Source organism: Electrophorus electricus, chromosome 15 (genome assembly GCF_041902795.1).
Source record: "Electrophorus electricus isolate QZ-2024a chromosome 15, ASM4190279v1, whole genome shotgun sequence".
Taxonomy (NCBI): Eukaryota; Metazoa; Chordata; class Actinopteri; order Gymnotiformes; family Gymnotidae; genus Electrophorus; species Electrophorus electricus.
This window is the reverse complement of record NC_137511.1, coordinates 7,292,253-7,311,803: the sequence shown is the minus strand read 5'-3', so window position 1 is coordinate 7,311,803 and position 19,551 is coordinate 7,292,253. Positions and strand designations below refer to the sequence as shown.

The following is a 19,551-nucleotide window of genomic DNA, read 5'->3' as shown; positions in this document are numbered from 1 at the left end:
CACTGTTGTCTTACTGAAATATTTTTTTTGCAAGGCTCGGTGGCATTTAATCTTGCGGGGATGCGATTTTATATTTGTCTACGCTAGATTTACTTCTCAACTCTCCCTCTGTTTACCCAATGTAATTGACAAGCCATTTAGAGGAATGGAAATACCAAAGTGGTGCTGCATGCCCTGTGCATCAGTATGACTCCCCCAGACTGCCTGTGTGTGTGTGTGTGTGTGTGTGTGTGTGTGTGTGTGTGTGCACGCGAGTACACTGCTCTGGTGCATGGAGCCTCTTCCTCTCTTTGCATTCTGATGGCATCGGGCTGAAGGTCTTAACCCGCTCAGATTGTCTTTTTGAATCTTTAAAAAGATAGAAAACACTTCTAACAGGAAGCAGATTCCTCCGTTTGCAATAGCACATTTTTTTTAAAGGATTAAATATGATGCCAGCACAGTCAGGGTCATGTAATGCATTTTACTAGTCAGTCTCCACCTCATTTCACAAGCAGGTTGTGTGGCTCACACTCGGCTACGTCGCGACGTGATCAAAAAGATCTGTCATTTGCAGCAAATGAATTTTACTCTTAAAATGCCACGGATTCTAGGAAGGAATACAAAAGATACTCCTACAACATTTAAACGTCGCTGCATCTCGGCACACATTCAAAACCTGTTGACAATATTTGTCTAAGCGCACTGAGGCAAAGATCTTTAAAGTGTTCAGATTAGTCACTGCCACTCGGCCTCGTGGAGGAGATGCAAAGCTTGTGAGGAAGATCTGAGGTTGCATACAGGTAACGGTGCCAACCCAGGGGTGAGCTTTTGACATAGTTCAAAACCCTTCCTGGTCAGGGCGCTCTGTGTAGCGGAGCAGGGAGCAGGCCAGGCTTGGCACCTGGTCTCCCAAACACTTGTGACGGCTTGTGGTCGGGGTTGGGTGGGGGTGCGGAGGGAGGTGGGTGTGTGCCCGCTGATGTGAAAGCAATCTTTGATCTGTATAAAAAGCTGAAGGCTTGGGAAGGGCGCGCTCCGCTATTATTCATGGAAACTTCAAAGACTTCGTAATTAAATTGGAGGAATATCTAACAAAGAAGCAGCCAGGGCTCAGAGCTGTAACAGAGTGGGGAGGGTGGGGGGCATGGAGCGAGAACAAACGGCGAGACAAAAGGGCACGCGGCATCTGTGTGTCTCAGCGCCACTATCTGGGGAGATCCTGTGGGATTGTGGGAAGCACTGGAGCCCGGGGCGCAGACGGCTCTGCGGAGGGACGGCCTGCGGTGAGTCCCACCCAAACTCAGTGGCGCAGGCAGAGTGTGCCGCGTGTAGGCCTCTGTGTCTCGCCGCATCCAGTGAGAGAAGGCAGGCAGGCGGAGCCAGAGGGGCCAGGTCCGCCCACGCTCCCAAACCCGTGCGGACTGTCGGAAGGGAGCCCGCTCGAGCTGTTGCAGGAGGAGCTGGTGGAGACCACGCCCGGCTTGACTCCCTTTTGCCCCATCAAAACAACTCCCCATCCATCACGCGTTTCAGATATGATGGAACGAGAGAGCTAATCGATAGGTGGACTCCCGCAGCTGCCAATGTCAGGGGTTTTTTCCTCCGTCAGAAGTTGTGCAAGGGAAGAAGTGGGGTCGGCAAAGTGCAGGGAGGAAAAAGTGCTGAGTCGCCTTGTGACTCTCAGACTTTATTCCTCTTATCAACTTACAGCCACCTCAATAACCATCTCACGGGATTCGGATGCCTGGAACAGGACTTCTCAATATCTCCAAACGCTGCCTGATTGCATTGTTTTTTTTTTCTGATGAATGGGAGACATGGAAAGTATGAATTTTGAGATGCCATAGGAAGGACTCCATTCACACTTCTGCAGTTTTATTCAACAAACAACTGTCAAGAATAACCCTGCTGACTCAACTCCCTACCCTATGGCCCAGTCAGAAATCTACCTCTAAACACCATGCTACCATAACCATCACCAGACAAACCCAAATTCAGCTACTAATTCACTGAAAGCAGATCACGAATGGCCTGGCATTGAGGCAGCTCTCCGGCCAGAGCTGCAGGGAGGAGGTGATCTGGCGTCCCGAGGAGCAGCAGGGTGGGACGGTGCGCTGCAGGACCTGAGCTCCTCATGTTCCTGTGCAGGGGACCTGGAGCTGGCGTTTCGCAAGTCCCTCCATGCACTGTAATTACTCCACTGATTAGAGTAATCACACACGACAGGACACTCAGAGTACCAAAGCCCAGAGTGTCCCTCTGCCAACCTGTTTTCATTACACTGCAGATTACACTACACACACACACACACACACACACACACACACACACACACACACACACACACACATACACACACACACACAAGTGCGCGCACACACACACACTGTGATCAGCCTCAACAGCAATCATCTTAATTTCCAATTATCCTCGATTAATGTATGCAAATGGGGGTTAATCTAAACTTATTGAAACGATTTCAGAGTCGCGGTTTTAGAGACTGGCTCTATCAATTAACATCAATATTTGTCTTGACTTTATTATTTAATTTTTTTCCTCGTCCTCATGTTAATAGCCACAATTAGCAGTAATTAAGAGCTTCCATTTGTGGGAAAAAGGGAGGGAGAGAGTGAGAGGGAGATAGAGGGATGGAGATGGAGAGAGAGAGACTGAGAGGAGACAATGCTTTCTTTCTCTGCAGCTCCTCTCCTTCCTGGTCAGGGACAGACCACATGTGATCACCAAATGGAATATCTGGAGAACATTGTACATTTCTGATAAGTCAGACTCTGGTGCTACTGGTGCATGCTGGGTAAAAAAGGCTACTGACCTTTTTATAAAGCAAAATTTCAACAATCGTTTTGCTGCAGCCACAAAGGAGGACCAAGCTGAGCACGCGTTTCATTACATTTGCCAGCCTCTGTGTTGCCCTATGATATGCAGTAAAAGGATTTGTTAATATGAGGCATATGTTGGATTATTCATTACATGCATGATAATGTCATTATTGAGTATGCAGGGCTACTGGGACTCGCGCATTTCTCTGCACGTGGAGAATAGACACTAATAATCCATTCAGCGTTGCGCTCTGCAATAATGTCAGCAGATGCTTTTTTTTTTCCAGAGCCAAAATAACATTTTGAAGTTTGCTTATCAAGGAACAGGGAGAAAAGTGAAAGAAAAAAAAATCAATACATTGGCGGTAACATCAAAAAGTGATTAATGGACGCTTCTGCATCAAACTATTTCCAATTAACGCTATACATTATTTTCTGACTGTGACTAATTAGAGAGCATTAAATATTAGTATTAGAAAGCTGATGGCAAAGTGGTTTATGTAGTGCTAATTGTATAGCAGGTGTGTGCGTACATTGTGATCTAACACCACGTTATTACCGACACCCTCCGGGATACTGAGCCTCATTCATTCAGTGACAGCAACAGCTGTAGGAGGCAGTACATAAATGGGTGAAACTTACTCATAGATGGGAAATCTTATGCAGACTACTAGAGGCTAACAGAGGACATCCAACCACATCCACAACTAAATCCCCAACGAAACGCGATCCTGTTTTCAAAGTAGGGAGAGCTGGACTTGCAGAGGCCTGGCCACACACTCCTTCAGGAACAGTAGCCCAGAGGTGGGCGGTCAGGCAGCCTAAAAATATCTCCCATGTCAATTTCCATCGCGCATTTTCAATGTCACTTTTAAGTGTCCACTTTCTCAGCCATCAGCGTCGGCATGCTGACGTGGCTGACGGCTGAGCGACGCCGGGGGCCGAACACAAAGGTAATTACGCGAGCGGGAGACGCATCGCCGTCACCGTTGCGATGCAGCTCCCCGCTAACCTTGCGAGCGGCAGACTGGGCGTCGGGCCCGGCCGTCCTGCCTCCCCTTCCAGTCGCTCTTTGTCCACATGGCAGCGTGTTAGCAGGAAAGCCACGCTAATTAAATACACGGTCTCACGCTAACCTTTAAAATGCTAACCTCTGCTTTAATGCCCTTTGCAAAACATGCTACATTTGCCATCAGGCTACGCTCCCACGTCAATCCTATCCTCACTTCTACATTGTTCTTTTTCAATTAGGAGGGAGGGAGAGGGGGAGAGAGAGCGAGACTTTTTATGTAAGCAGAGACTTGAGGGGGAGCTGTCTATAGACCCTTAATTTATGGCAGAGGAAAAGTGGCTAAGCAGATGGAGACAGATACAGCAGGACACGAGCTGTCTCTTGCACGCGCACACACATACACACACGCGCCCGCCTGCCCGCACCCACACCCGCATCCCCACTGTCGTAAATTGCGCTGAGGAATGGAGAATTTATGAGGCACAAATATCTCACTACCAGCCTATCATTTCCTAAGCACTGTCACTGTAATTCTTCCCCAGCCTGTCTAAACACACAGATAAAGCAGGTCTCCACTCCAGCAGATATCCAGCAGAGACACATCCCAGTGCAGTCTGGGAGGAGGCGAGAGCGAGAGAGAGAGCGTGAGGGAGCGAGTTTACCACTGCTGGGCCAAACACACTGTTTAGACTCAAACATCACATCAGTTTGTTAAACGTCTTATCCGTCTGTCAGGCCATGTGGTATAAGCCGCCTGGATTTCGCCATACACACATTTCGGCATCATTAGAAGATTTTCTTCTCGAGGGAGCGGAACGCAGACTCACAAATGGAGGAACGGTTTCAACTTTTTCCCACCTTCCCCCAAGCCTGGACATGGGGGGGGGGGGTACGCACACAGATGCAGAGAGGTCTGGCGCACTCAATAAAGAGAGCCTTGCTCAACAAATTATGCATGGCTAGGAAACGGTAACGCATCGAGCCTCGAGTCTGGCCGAGATGGTGAAAGAGACAAAAGAGCGTCGTTAGAAATTCTGCTCTAACTTTCCGCCAGCAGAAGGTGCTCAGGGTGAAGCCGTCCCGCGATTCCGGGGGCTTATGTGGGCTTATTAGGGAGGAGGGCGAACGCAGGGAGCGGTCTTGATTCCTAGCAAGCCCGGATTCCCAGCCACGAAGAGGGCGCATGGCACAGAACGAGTGAGCAGCAGCCTCCAATTTACACAGCAATTTTCTGCTCACTCACTGAGGAACCAAAGCGCCCTGTGTCTCTGGTATTAAAATGAAGCCGCCTTACACAGTTAATTAGCTTGTCTTGGAGGCACAACAGAAGGGGAGAGGGTGCGTGCTGGCAGTGGGGGGAGGGGCTGCAGCTGGATTATTAAAAAAAAGAAAAGAAAAAAAGTTGCTCCCTCAACCTGAGCGAGAGCAGGAGGATTAAAACACAGAGCCTCTGTGACGACAGTGGAGGAAGAAAGCGCCGCTATTGATCTCGGCCGTGATAGCTTGTGTAACAAAGGACAAGTGTGTATCTTTATGTGTGCGTGTGCTGGTGTGTATCTGTGTGTGTTGGTCTGTCTGACCATTCATATGTGTTTGTGTGTGTGCGTGTGTGTGTGCGTGCGCGTGTGTGTGTGTGCGTGTGTGAGTGTGTGTGCGTGTGCGTGAAACTGTAGAACTGTTAGTGTTTGCAGAATATTGTTTGTTATATAACACGAACATTATAATTTAGAGCTTCTGTGATTTCACAATTCTGGGTTCTCTCACCATTATTTAGCTAATTACACTTTTAAGGGAATATTATAAAATCTTAAGTCTAGATAAGGCATTAAGATAATACATTAATTTTAATGAAATTATGACTTGTATTAAAAACCACCAGTGATTTAAACATCACCAGTTGGTAATATGATTCAATAGAATATCACCTGCTGCCTGAGAAGCTAATCACAGTCTAAAATGGTAGCGCTTTTATGATATAGAATGCAACAGTGCAATAAATAAAAGTCGTTTATATGTTAGCTCTCATAATTCAGAAATGAATTAAAGATGACAACTGAGACTTGAAGGCAGCTCTCGCTCATTTTATGTCTGCTATAATTTTTGCCACCTTCCTAAGGCCAGACGTAGAGGTCACTGTCTCTATCCCACTGGGGTGGACAGAGGAGACATAAACTCCTGCAATATACTATAAGAAACACGTAAACGCTCTCACTCTCTCTATCTCTCACTCTCTCTCTCTTTTGCTCTCTCTTCCTCTCTCTCTCTCTACCCCCCCCCCCGCCCCGCCCCGTCCGACACACACACACTTAAATCACTTAAATTAATACATTTCACTTTAAACTCTTTCAAGTATTACAGGGTCTTCTGAGACAGTTCCTTCTTAGAGCCCTGGAGGCCTGTGCCTTCCCATGATGCCCACCTTTGGAGTGAACTATGGCATTGAGCCAGCGGTGTCCCAGGATGCACTGCGGCAGAGCACATGAACATCAATGCCATGGCAGATGCTCAGCAACCAAGCACAGGGAAATATCACTCTTACATCCATCTGTCTGGGGGCTTACAGTGATGTATCACACCCACACACACACACACACACACACACACACACACACACACACACACACACACACACACACACTGGATGGTACAGCTTTTACTGTAGTGATATCATGTCATGATTTGTTTGAAGGTGTTCAGAATTTATTTTGAATGCATTTAGAATATTTTTATGAATAAAACATTGCAATAGAGGCCAGTAGCCATAAATAGTAAATAAGTACTTGCTAGTAATTAATAATAATGCATAAAATCTTACATAAAATTTTTACAATGGCACCAAGTTACTTAAGCAGTTAAATACCTGTGGGGATTTTCTGTATCACTGAGAAACTGAGAAGTCTTCCATGAGAAATTATAACTAAGCTGTCTAGTTGTACACCAGGTAGGAAGTTTGGTTAATTATGGGTATCTTTTGGTTAATTATGGAAAAAAGACCCTCTAGAAGTTCTAAATAAAATGACTAATATCCCATGTTCTCCCAATTAGGGATGAAATATCTGGAAGTAAGAAAACAGATGAGAATGTAGTGGAGTAATAAATAACAATACAATGCATCATTAACGAGAGGGCATAGTGAAGGAGAGCAATTTAGAGCAGCCACTTACTAAGGTCAGCAGAGCTGGTGTGACACACTAGATGCATTTTTTTAGATGAATGTAAATTAGGGATATTGGACAAGGATAATGCATACCAAAAGCAAACAGTCCAATTAAACAATAACACCTCTGTTTTAGCTCATGCAGAGAAAAGAGGAGCCTCTTACTGTCTTCAGATGTTCCGAGCAACTAAACGGACCATAGCTTTGTGATTAAGGGCTATGTGTCAAGACTGATGATCGTAATAATTAATAAATAAATATATATATATATAAAAGATCTTAATTATAACAAATTAGATGATTTCCAACTCAAACCCAAATCTATTTGGGGACTGCAAAGTTATAATTGTACATTATGATTTGTGTAAAATATGCAAATGCACGGAGCAGTTTTCACTGTAGCACATGTCTGCCCACAACAATGAGGAAGAGAAGACAGAGACAAATGCTGGCACTTTCCTGCTGATTTAATCAATAATTTAGTGAAGCTGATAGAACCGATACTTTAATCAGAGCTAGACTACATCACATTACAGAGAGAGAAACCTATAGAGAGCACTCTCATTTAGTATTGATATGAAAATGCTCGGTTCACTTTGCATCAGTGAAGTGCAATACTCGCCTGGGGAAAACTCTCGCCTAAGTGTGTGTGTGTGTGTGTGTGTATGTGTGTGTGTGTGCTCCACAATGCCAACCACGCAAGACACACTTTTTTCCCTTCTGCACGTCCTTCTCCTGTTGCTCTACAAGGTTTGATGAACTTGAGTGTGGTGAACATGAAATAATATTTTATTTTAAAAAATCCTTTTCATGTTTGTGTTTAGTATCTCCAGCAATCGGTTTTACAGTGACACTTTGTAGTACAAAGTAGTACAGCTTTAATCCATGTCAGATTAAAACAAGCCAGAGAAACTCAATTATGATTCAGCCTGCATTTAAACTAAATTAGCAGATTAAAAGTATTATATGACTCAGAGCACACACATCAATTAATGAAACCCTGAAATCCAACTGCAAAAAAAATGCCATGAAGTCTAGTTTATAAATAACAGCAAACTTACCAGCACTAGTAAATTGTAATTAGGATAAAGTGATCTGAAGCATTCAGTTCCTGCTTAATGTATTAGTGTTATCAACATCAGCTGCACCTTTTCCACTAGGCCTAGATTCCCACACCTAAGCATTACGTCATCCTTTATTGACATTTTTTAACAATTTAGTGAGAGCTCAGTTAGTCACAGACACTGTGACACACGAAAACAAACAAAAACTCATAGCATGCACACACACACACACACACACACGCACACACGCACACGCACAAACTCTCTCAAATATGCAAGGACGCACGTGTACACGCACGCAAACTCACGCAAAGAGACGCGCTGAACATGTCTGGGGATAATTAGTGGGGGACGGCGTCAAGCAGCAGGCGAACAGGAGTCTCAGGACGAAGGGCCAGCGTACCCCTCTCCCCCGCAGCAACGAACGGAACGGCAGCAGCCCAGCCCGGTCCCACTCCGCTCGCTTTCCTTCCTTTGCCTGGGTGCCTCGCTGGCCGTGCCTCAGCATAAGGCGGACCTCGTCTCCTTTCCCCTGCTGACGCTACCATTAGTTTGTCGAGCCTTTCGTAGGGTCCTGCTGCATTACTCGCTGTGTTCTTTCATGGCACTCACTTTGGTTTTCACAGCTGAATTGCTCATCCTTTCAATTTCTCAGTTTCTGTAGTGTGGTCACAGAGGAGAGAGACCACCTGTACCACTGCAAGAGAGGTCCTGTTCCGCCTTTTTTTAATTGCTGAAATGTTTGAGCACATCATAATCTATCCATCTATCTATCTATCTATCTATCTATCTATCTATCTATCTATCTATCTATCTATCCATCCATCCATCCATCCATCCATCCATCCATCCATCCATCCATCCATCCATCCATCCATCCATCCATCCATCTATCTATCTATCTATCTATCTATCTATCTATCTATCTATCTATCTATCTGTCTGTCTCTCTCTCTTTCTATATATATGTGTGTGTTATATATATATATATATATATATATATATATATATAATGGTTATGATGGTGTTAAATAACACTTTTGATGGTTATACATGTAACATTCTGATGGTTCTACATGTCAAAAGACTTCAGCCAATGGTACAAATTCACCAGAGAATAAGCTTGCAATATTCAGCAACGTAGCTCAGAGGAGAATTATACAATAGCGGGAATTGTTTAACTATCCTGAGCATGGGTAAAGATTTCTGTCCTCCAGGGAGGGAGAGATGCTTGCACAAGCAGATTTCCTGCTCTGTATTGACTTAAGAGCTGAATAGCAGCCATTGCCGCAATAAAGCGAGAGGGGAAAATATCCTCTATGACTACATTTAAAGATAAATGCAGATAGGTTTCTTGTTCAGCTCCAAAATAAAAAATGAAAGAAGATAATAATGAAATGAGTGACAGTTCCGTGACAGAATTCAGTTTCAGTCTGTAAGCAGGTGAGAGCAGGTGTATAGTAATCGCATGCTCATTTGACAGTATTGTTTGACAGTATCCCTGAAGTGAGTTTTCTTTCTTTAAACCACTGAGCGGTGTATGTTGCGGTTCTCTATATCCCCTGTAGTCTCTTACCTGCTTAAACACACTAAAGGCTACCTAGAAGACCTCTTGCCAATGTCCTGTCAGAGGCTCTGTTTTGCTTGTACTGACAGTGTAAATGCTTGCAAGGAAACAAACATGTGCACATGTGCATGTACACACACACAAACACACCCACCCACACCCGCACACTTACAGACTCGCACACATGCATACACGCACACACACACGCATACACGCGCGCACACACGCGCGCACACACGCGCGCGCACACACGCGCACACACGCGCACACACGCACACACACGCACACAGACACACACACACGCATACACACAGACACAGACACACAGACACACACACACACAGACACACACAAAATAAGAACCCAAGGCTGAGTAAGAGATCCACTGAAAGCAGAAACTGAAACAGGCTGAAACTTTTCCCTTTAACTGAAACAAAAGCTGTGTCTGGCCCAGCCACTAACCTCCTTATCCAGCATATGCAGACAGCAATGCAACTACAGAGCACTGAGACACACACACACACACACACACACACACACACACAGACGCACACACACGCACACGCACGCATACACACACACGTGCGCACACACACACACACACACACACACACAGACGTACACACACGCACACGCAGGCGCACACACACACACACACACAGACGCACACACGCACATGCACGCACACATACACACACACACACACACCCACACACACACGTGCACACACACACACACACGTGCACACACACACACACACACACACACACACACACACACGTGTGCGTGCTATATCAGTGCTCTTGCATGCAGCCTGTGGCTACCCACATGCAAAACACACACATGCAAAAGCTTGATTCAACTTTGGTCATAGAGCTGAAAAAAACACCCCTGTCTATAATGAGAGAGTGAGAAAGAGGAAGACAAAAGACACTCCATTTATCCCTATAAACAGAATGTGTCATGGACATTTTTTGTTCAACTTAAACAGTTTCAATGAAAATTAGCGTATAATAATAATAATAATAATAATAATAATAATAATAATAATAATAATAATAATAAAAGCAGACCACAATAACTAAAATGTCCTTTATGAAGATAATGAAAAATGCTATTAAAGCCAAGAAACAAGTGTGTTATAAATATAATAAACCACATTACTAAGCTTTAAACGTGTCTCAGTGCAAAATCAGTATAAATACATTGAATTTAATAGCACATACAATTCTAAATACATTTTTAGAGGAAAAATGCTATACTTGCAGTAAAATGAAAAATGCTGTCTTCAGAAATTTATTTTGAAGAAACAACTGCAGTTTAGGTCGTTTCATTACAAGACACAGAACCAATTACATCGGAGACATGCAGTAGCTCAGAGAAGCATGAAAGGACAACAGAATCATGGTGTTTACGTGCAGTGTGCAGAAATGTGGTATGGACAGATGGTGATCAGGTCTATCAGTATAGTGAAGGAAGGTTTGTGAAGTGTGTCAATGAGTCTTCTGTACGGGTGTGCTACGTAAGAATTAACTCGAGAAACAAGATGATTTTCATTATGTTGTGAAAGTCCTATAAGCAAGTGCCTTTTATTATATTTGTCCTAAGTGCTTTTTATTATATTTGTACATTATACAAAACAAACACTGAAAAGAAAAAACAAAAAAGCAAATGTTCTACATAGTTCAGATTTTTGTGAAATGTCAAATATTTGAGAGCTACATAGTAAACACACTGAATATCCATTAACATACATGGACAGAGTATATAAATTCTTGCACAGAATGTTCATTAGCACCACAAATGCCCAACAAATGCATGTGCACTTGCATGCATGCACGTGCACGCACACACACACGCACGCACACACACACACACACACACACACACACACACACACACACACACACACACACACACACACACACAGAGGCTGGACAGCTGGTGGTGTGTCTGGGACAAGGGGCTGTTAAGGTGATGAGTGAGGGGCGATTTGGAAGCTGCACACGGCAGGTTATCGCTCAACAGTCTTATCATTTTTATATCTCTGCAATAACACATTGTCTAGAGGAAAGAAGCAGACTGTCCTCACACATGTTGCCTGTAGTAAAGCACACACACACACACACACAGAAAATACCCCAAAACACTGTGCAGGCATACACACGGCGCGCGTCAAATGCCAGCATTCACACACAATTTCCAGGCACCTTCGGAAAAGTCAGCCAAGCTTCATTTAGTTGAATTGTCTAATTCAGAGTTAAGCTGACATCTGTCTGTGTTTGGCTATCCATTCAACTCCCTAGTACTGCTCACGTAAGGAAGACAGGGTGTCCTGCCAAGGAGCAGCTCGCACGACTTCTGAACAGGCAACTTAGCAATGCATTCAAATCATGATGAGGCAATCACATCAATATGGCTAATCACACTGCATAGTTTAAGCAAGATCATCAGGATCATTTAAAGACCAGTGTAAGGCCAAGGTTAGAGAACTGAGAGACACGGGGTAGCAGCCTTGGTGAGGTGGAAACTGCTCTTGCAAATTGTAAAACTAAGAGCATTTTTTAAAAAGCCCCCAAATTAAAAAAAGCAAAACTATCAAAACAGACAAACAAACAAACAAACAAACAAAAAATGTTGCAAACTGTTTCACACAAAACAATCCATATAACAAGGATGACGCAAAAACAATGTGCTACAATTACACAAACAAGAATGAAAAAAACAAAACAAAAACAAACCTGCTCACAGTTTAGTTGAGATTGAACCCTGAAAAGCAGAGGGCATGACCCCCACAGAAGGCTCTGAGAAGGGGGGAGAATGTGGTGGGGGGGGGGGGGGGTCAGAACGCTAGCACGTGCTACCTGCAAGGGAAGACAGAAAGAAGCGAGAAGAAGCGTGAGGGTAAGCGCGAGACAGAGAGTGGAGGATTGCCTTACCTCGGGCAGATAGAGGAATGCAGGGGGACACTGAAGCGAGTGAGGTAAAAGACCCGAGGAGGAGAGCAGTACACAGCCCGTGTTCGCCATGGAGCACAGCATGTGGTAACGGGACGCTTTACTCATCAAGCTGGGAGATCCTGTTCTCTCTCTCTCTCCCTCTCTCTTTCCCTCACTCTCTCTCTATCACACACACACTCTCTCTCTCTCTCTCTCTCGTTGTCTCGCGCGCTCTCTCTCTCTCTCTCTCTCTCTCTCTCTCTCCCTCTTTCACGGCTTCGTGTCTCTGCCTGCCAGGATGCTCTGCTCTCGCTGTGCTCTCGCTCTGCGCGCTCGCGGGGGCTGCTGCTCAGAGCTGCTCGGGGCTTCAGCTGGCGAGGGGTGCGGAGAACTCGCGTGCACAGCGGCCGAATGGTCCAGGGCCCTCTGTCATCCAGCCTCTGCCGCGCACTTTCTCTCTCTCTCTCCCTCTCCCTCGCAGGCACACACGCACACACACGCGCGCGCGCGTGCACGCGCGCACACGCTCTTGCACACTCTCTCACACACACACACAAGCCAATGTGAGCCCACGGAGAGAGAAAAGGGGAGGTTCTGATGGAGAGTGGGAGAAAGGGAGGAGGGAGATGGAGGGGAACAGTGAACAGGAGGGAGGGAGATGGAGAGGGTGAGAGAGAGATAGAGAGAGAGAGAAAGGGGGAGGGAGGGGGTCCAGTGGGTATTCAAAGATCAAACAGCCCCACTGTAGAAAATGAAGGGAATGTATAATGACATTAGAACAGCTGATCCCCACCATTAATTGCAGACCCCTCTATCGCTCACACTGCTGTGTGTCTGCCTCTCTTACAATTGCTACTACAGCCCCAGAGCAGCCTCAGAAACACGCACTTAATATACATTAGTTTATATGCGCGCGTGTGTGTGTGTGTGTGTGAGAGAGAGAGAGAGAGAGAGAGAGAGAGAGAGAGAGAGAGAGAGAGAGATAATGATCATTTTAACACTGACAAATATTCTCAAACCAGTAGAGTCTTTGATTGTTGAAAACACATGGTTGTTCTGAAAAAATCCAGTGCATCAAAAGTGCAAATCAAAACAGAATGCGTTCCTGGAGCAGTACAGTAGAGCAGGGTCTACGTGTGAGGCTGTTCCAGCTATGAAGTTATAACAAACAGCCAGTGTGCTTTTGAGGGGCTGGGAGGGGGTGGTGGGGGTGTAAGAGGCAGCTCCCTTTGGAATCAGAGAGAGCAGATGTGCCCCTGCCATGGGGGAAGAAACCCTCATTAAAGTCTCGAACCCAGGCAGCGGCTCTCCTCCCAGGCCTCCACGAGCACAATGTATGCATGCATTTGCAACCAACAACACTGCACTTTACAGCTACCTTTGATCATTTAACACTGGTTATTATGTCCAGAAACACACACACAGAATCCCAGGCAAGTGAAGTGTGTTTGCAGTCCTGCATGTGCCAATGTCTGAGTTCGCCCAGCTGATGAGGAACAGACATTTCATTACCTTTAATAAATGTCTGTTCTTCACCGTGGAGGAAGACAGAGTAGAACAAGAACAAACAGAACTCTAACCAGTGGCTCGTTATTAAGGTTTAAGTCATTATGTTGAAATCATGCTTTCCACTCAGTGCCAAAGTTATCTTTCATTTAAACATACTGCACATCAAAGCGTCTTTTTTGCGCACACTTACAGCCTTGCTCAGCCCTGTGTTTGAGATTCTGCTGTGACTATCAGAATATGATTTAAAAAGAAATATGTATATGATATAAAACATTCAGAGTCTAATTAAATGCACTGTTGATACTTTTACAAAGTCTTATTTATGGTGAACATCTGACTTTTTTCTTTAAGGTGCCATACTATAAATATAGTAATTAATTAAACTGATATTGTCCACATTTATTGCAATGTATGTACTGGGAGAGAGGGTTTCCTTTGTTTCATGCAAGAAAATCAATGCCACTCAAAGGAAATCTATGCATCCCCATGTAATTTCAAGCCCCTGTTTTGGCTCCGTTTTCCGTTTGATGCTAATTATGTCATTTTGCCACATTAATTACGACGTGTCTCTCTGAAAACAAACCATTAAAAAGACATTAGCTAAAGAATAGGTCAGGCCTAAAAACGCTAGCTTTATCACCACTTCAAATGCAGCAGCTGAAATATATTTATCTGTAATTCTAACTGAAATATTTCCTGCTAACCTAATAATAACAACACACAAAACACAAAGGCACGTTGTTTTCTGCTGACCCTCCTTTCTCATTTGTAATCTTTTGTAAAATTTGCTGAGAATCCAGTAGAATACTGCTTGGTGATAAAATTATAAGTTTTTTGGTTGGTCAAAGGATAATTTAATTGAGTTAAAAAATAACCGTAGGGTAAAAGAGTACAAAGCTGATCGTATACCCCTGGATAAAACAGACCAGAGTATTCAAGCTTTCTGTGGTCCTCAGTTAAAATGGGATTTCTAGGTTGATATGCTAAAGGTTAAAGTGCAAATGTCTCTTGATTTAACACTGATGAAAAGCCTTAGATTTTAAGCACTTCATTAATAGCTTAACATCCCTGGGCTTCACATAAAATGGTAGTAATTCTACCGGGCAGTCAAGGTGTTCGTCTCACAGGGTGTGGTGGAGTAATGTGCGTGTGCGTGTTGATCAGGTACCATAAAACAGAACTCCCAGTGATCACATTATTTTTGAAATGCAAGCAAAAAAAAAAAGCACTTAATATAAGGTTATACAACATCACGCTTTTAGCTCACTCTTTTCTGGAATAAAAGATTATTTATTAGATCAAATCTAATAAAATATGATGCAATTTAAATCATGAAACACTGTGCCGAGGTACTATTTTGACGCCTACTTACTTTCCTAATATGAACAAATTTAAACCAAAACTGAATAAATAAATAAATGACAGCCATCCATATTATGGCATTTGATAAGCATACTCACTGAGGGTAAGAGTAATGAAAAATTATTGACTAAACGTCCAATAGCCATACACGGATTGTGTACATGTACCTGTAGGTTTAGATGTTCTTTATTTAGTCTGTCAGAGTTTTAAGTTTGCCTTCTCAACAGACTAAAACACTGCAAATAAAAAATGACATCTTAATGTGGAGAAGCTGGAAATATTTCTTTAAAACGAACCTGAAGCAGAAGCGAAAGGTGAAGCAGGCTGAGCAGACATGGAAGGAAGCAAGTGAAGTGTGGAATCAGGGCAGTCAGACGGGAGACAGCCGACATACAAAAGAAAGTGTGGAAACAAACGCAGACGTGATTGAGCAACAGCACTGTGCAAAACTGGAGTAAATCTCTGGGTGTGTTATGGCCTGTCTTCCCTGAGCTGACTGTTCCCGCGATGCAAATTGAAACTGTATTTGAAGTACCAAACCCACACAAAAGCTCTTTAGCACAAAACTGCTGCACCAATGGTATGCACCAGTGCATGAGTACAATGACTACAGATATCCAACCATATCAAAGCTCCCACTAGCATGTTCCTTCGTGGAACCAGACTGAATCCCAGCTCATTCTACAGACTTCACTACATCGCATATACTCTCTCCCTGCTTCACTTCAAGCAGGAAGCCAGTTAATAAACAACTTGGTTTCAGCTGACCTAGCATGTCAAAATGTATATATATATATATTTCCCCGCTTGCCCTCCTCTGCAGTTGCAGTCTTTTTCCTTCAGGCTCGGGTCCTTGAGGGTCTTGAGTATTATCTTAGTTCCCAGGACTGCACTCTTCTGGACAGAGATCTCTGTTTCAGGGATCTGCTGGAGTCTGGGGGTAACGGCCGACCTGTGTCCAAAATGTTCTGTGTCTCTAGAAACTCTGTATTTAACTACAATTTCGATCTCTCTCTCTCTCTCTCTCTCTCCCTCTCTCTCTCTCTCTCTCTCTCTCTCTCTCTCTCTCTCTCTCTTATATATATATATATATGGAGAGAGAGAGAAAGAGAGAGAGAGAGAGAATGACTGAAAAAAACCCATTTTTCAGTCTTAGCATGCGATAATGAAGCATACTACAGCCATCACATGTGCTAATCAATATCATGGGATATAAATGCAGCTTCAAGCACCAAAACACTTTATGCAAATCAAGTTAAATAAGGGCCGTTGCTAGGTATTACTATAGAGTTATTGATCTGGGTGGAGCAGTTTCCCCAAGGCTCAGGATAAGAATTATTTCTTTATTATTTCTCACTGTAGCCCTTATGAGAACCTAAACACTCTGTGACATTGAATACAAAGCAGTAACGCTGTAACTTCACATTTTTTTTATCCACTCCATACAGATACAGTTTTATTTATTGACAAAATGCAAAAAAGGCCAGCACTAAAGGTCCAGTTTGTGTGTGGGGTGAAAGGTGGTTGGGACAGAGGGGCAGTCAAACGAAAGGTATTGTAAGATGTCGATAGCATTTAAAGTACACGCTAGCATAAAAAGCTATCACAGCCCAGAGGTCTGTGGATGCACATAACAACCGTATGCAAAAAAGGTAGTGGTTGCCTATTGGAAAGTGACTTTCAAATGCAGCATTCCCAGCTGGTGGAGCCAACGTTTGAAATGGGAATCAAAGAGGCCAAAGCCTGACAGGACGCTTGCACATTAGGAATTCCTCTACCTTCATCCCCTAAGGTGCTTGTCCTTTGCAAGGTGGTACAACAGGAAAGAAGGAAAGGATAGAGTCTCTTCTTTAGCCTGGAGGTTACAGTACAATTTACCTTTTAGAGAGTTTGGAGCAAACTTAGAAATGGTTGCGATTTCTAAAGGTGAAATTAACAATGTCTCTCAGTGAACCAATGATGTCATTACATAAGAAACCTCAGGGCACATTTAGAACCACCAGTCATGGGGACACTGGCATGTTTTAGAGTTGAATTAGACTCTTTATGCCCCACATATATTGACTATTTTGTAAATGAACAAAAGGTGATGGCATGCATGTTTGTGAAAAGGGCTATGTTTCTCAAAGAGACAAACATAGCAATCAATTTTACATGGTTCAGAAAATTCTTGTTCAAGGTTTTAAGCAGCCAAACTACAGATATAAAACTTCAAGAACATTTAGTGTTAATTTATCTTTTCATTTACCTGTTAATTTATCCATTTCAGACCTTGTATTTCCCAAACCTTTTAATTTTGGTTTGATAAAAACTTTAAACAATTTAATGCTCTGAATTTGACCCACATTTGGGAAGAAGGAATTTTATCATGTGCATTTTTACTGCCCTTTTGTTTTAAAACACTGTTTCCCAACAGTACAGTGCTCAAAGTTTTCCCACCTCTGACAGAGACCTTCTCTGGGCAATTTAATTTCTAAAAAAAAGACTTTTCTAATACTCATTCTTGTTGGATGTTCATCAGATCACAAGGTGCACCCACTCCCCTACCTCTCTCAGGCACGGGACAAGTCATACAGACTTCATCTGAGTCCCTGAAATGGACAGTTAGGAGAAGAGTGCCTACAACAAAGCTACTGTAGCTTCTGAGAGTACTGGAGCTACTATTAGGGTTTTGTTCTTTTAGTACCAATCACGTGTCCTCATTTAGTTTTATATGCATGTGATCTTAACACCATAGGTCAACTCTGTTACGAGTTTACTTACTCGAAAGTGCCATAAGTATTAGTACTTAGAAGTATTTGGGTTCCTCTGCCACTTCGAAGGTATTTCAGCTATGAGAACACCTCAGTCAGCCACGACAATCTAGATCTGTAGCTAAAGTAATAAAAATAGCTAATATAGCAATCTTAGCCAGATTAGCTAGCAGCTAAAGTAATTAGCTGTCTCCTGTTTTGTTCCCACACCAATCACTGAGCAGGCTGTCACTCCTACTGTAGAGTTAACCAATGTTTCTCTAGAAGAAGTCTAGGGTTTGGTGTATAGCCTTTTGGGTTTACAACACTGTCCTCTAATTGTTACCTTATTAATCCAAACTTGCACTACCTCTTGGGCTGAGGAAGTTTTCTGGCAATACCACAGTGCCTGGACATACGAGGAAGAGGTTCTGGAGCTTTGGCATGTCACACTGACTTAGTGTAGGTTTATATTTCTACTGCTCTCCTGATATCAAAGTTTGGCTGCACCATTGATCTGGACCTCAAAATGGACTGTGCCGGATTACATGTAATTCAACAAACTGACCCATTACATGGGTTTATACTTACCCTTGTCACTTTGACAACCAAAGTTTTATAACAAAACAAAAAAGAACTATACATGAGTTTATTTTTTATAACATAACTTCTTAAAATAAATAAATAAATGAATGAATGAATGAATGAATGAATGAATACATAAATCTCTCTCTCTCTCTCTCTCTCTCTCTCTCTCTCTCTCTATATATATATATATATATATATATATATATATATATATATATATATATATATATATATATATATATGAGTGTGTGTCTGTGAGTGTGGCTTGCTGATATGGCTTCTGACCTGTAATGGATTTACTGTCATCAGGGTCATCAAGTTTTTTTTTTGTATGATCATGCATCGTCCATCCCACAGTGACTACAGTATATCATTACACTAAACTGTTTTCCACTGTTTTCATTGGAAACCACAGCAACACTACTTCTGTGCTTTGGGCTAAGAGAATCCGTGCCTTTAGAGAAGGCAGCTGTAGTGTTCCATTCTGATGTACTGTTAAAAAAAGAATCAAACTTAGCTAATGCTCATTGCCACCTACAGCCCCTGGTGCTCACTGCAACCTCATCTACTTCAGCAGTTACAGAGGACCATGCAAGGAAACCTTTGGCATGATGATTGAAAGTCTGTGCTTATTTTTCATTTCACAATGCAAAATTGAATTTGACCTCATACTGCGCTGGACTGCCTCTGACCAAAGGCTAACTTGTGATTACCCAAGTACAATGGTTTCATTAGGGCAAAATTGAATTATAATTGTAAATAAATTGCCTTGCTATTATGTGAGTTTATTTTGAGATGATTA

At 43.2% G+C, this 19,551-nt stretch overlaps 1 protein-coding gene across 13 annotated transcripts in view; it reads right to left on the bottom strand.

Moving 5' to 3' along the window:
• The window catches only part of rbfox3a (RNA binding fox-1 homolog 3a), a 296,448-nt gene that overhangs the window by 78,534 nt on the left and 198,363 nt on the right, over window positions 1-19,551 (bottom strand). The window contains exon 1 of one of the 13 annotated variants that reach the window (XM_035533350.2): window positions 12,559-13,492. The exons of the other annotated variants lie outside the window; for them this stretch is intronic. Within the exon in view, the coding sequence (XP_035389243.1) occupies window positions 12,559-12,684 (126 nt within the window). The 5' untranslated portion in view covers window positions 12,685-13,492. Of the gene's footprint in view, window positions 1-12,558; window positions 13,493-19,551 lie in introns of those variants that run through there. 13 annotated transcript variants of the gene reach the window in all.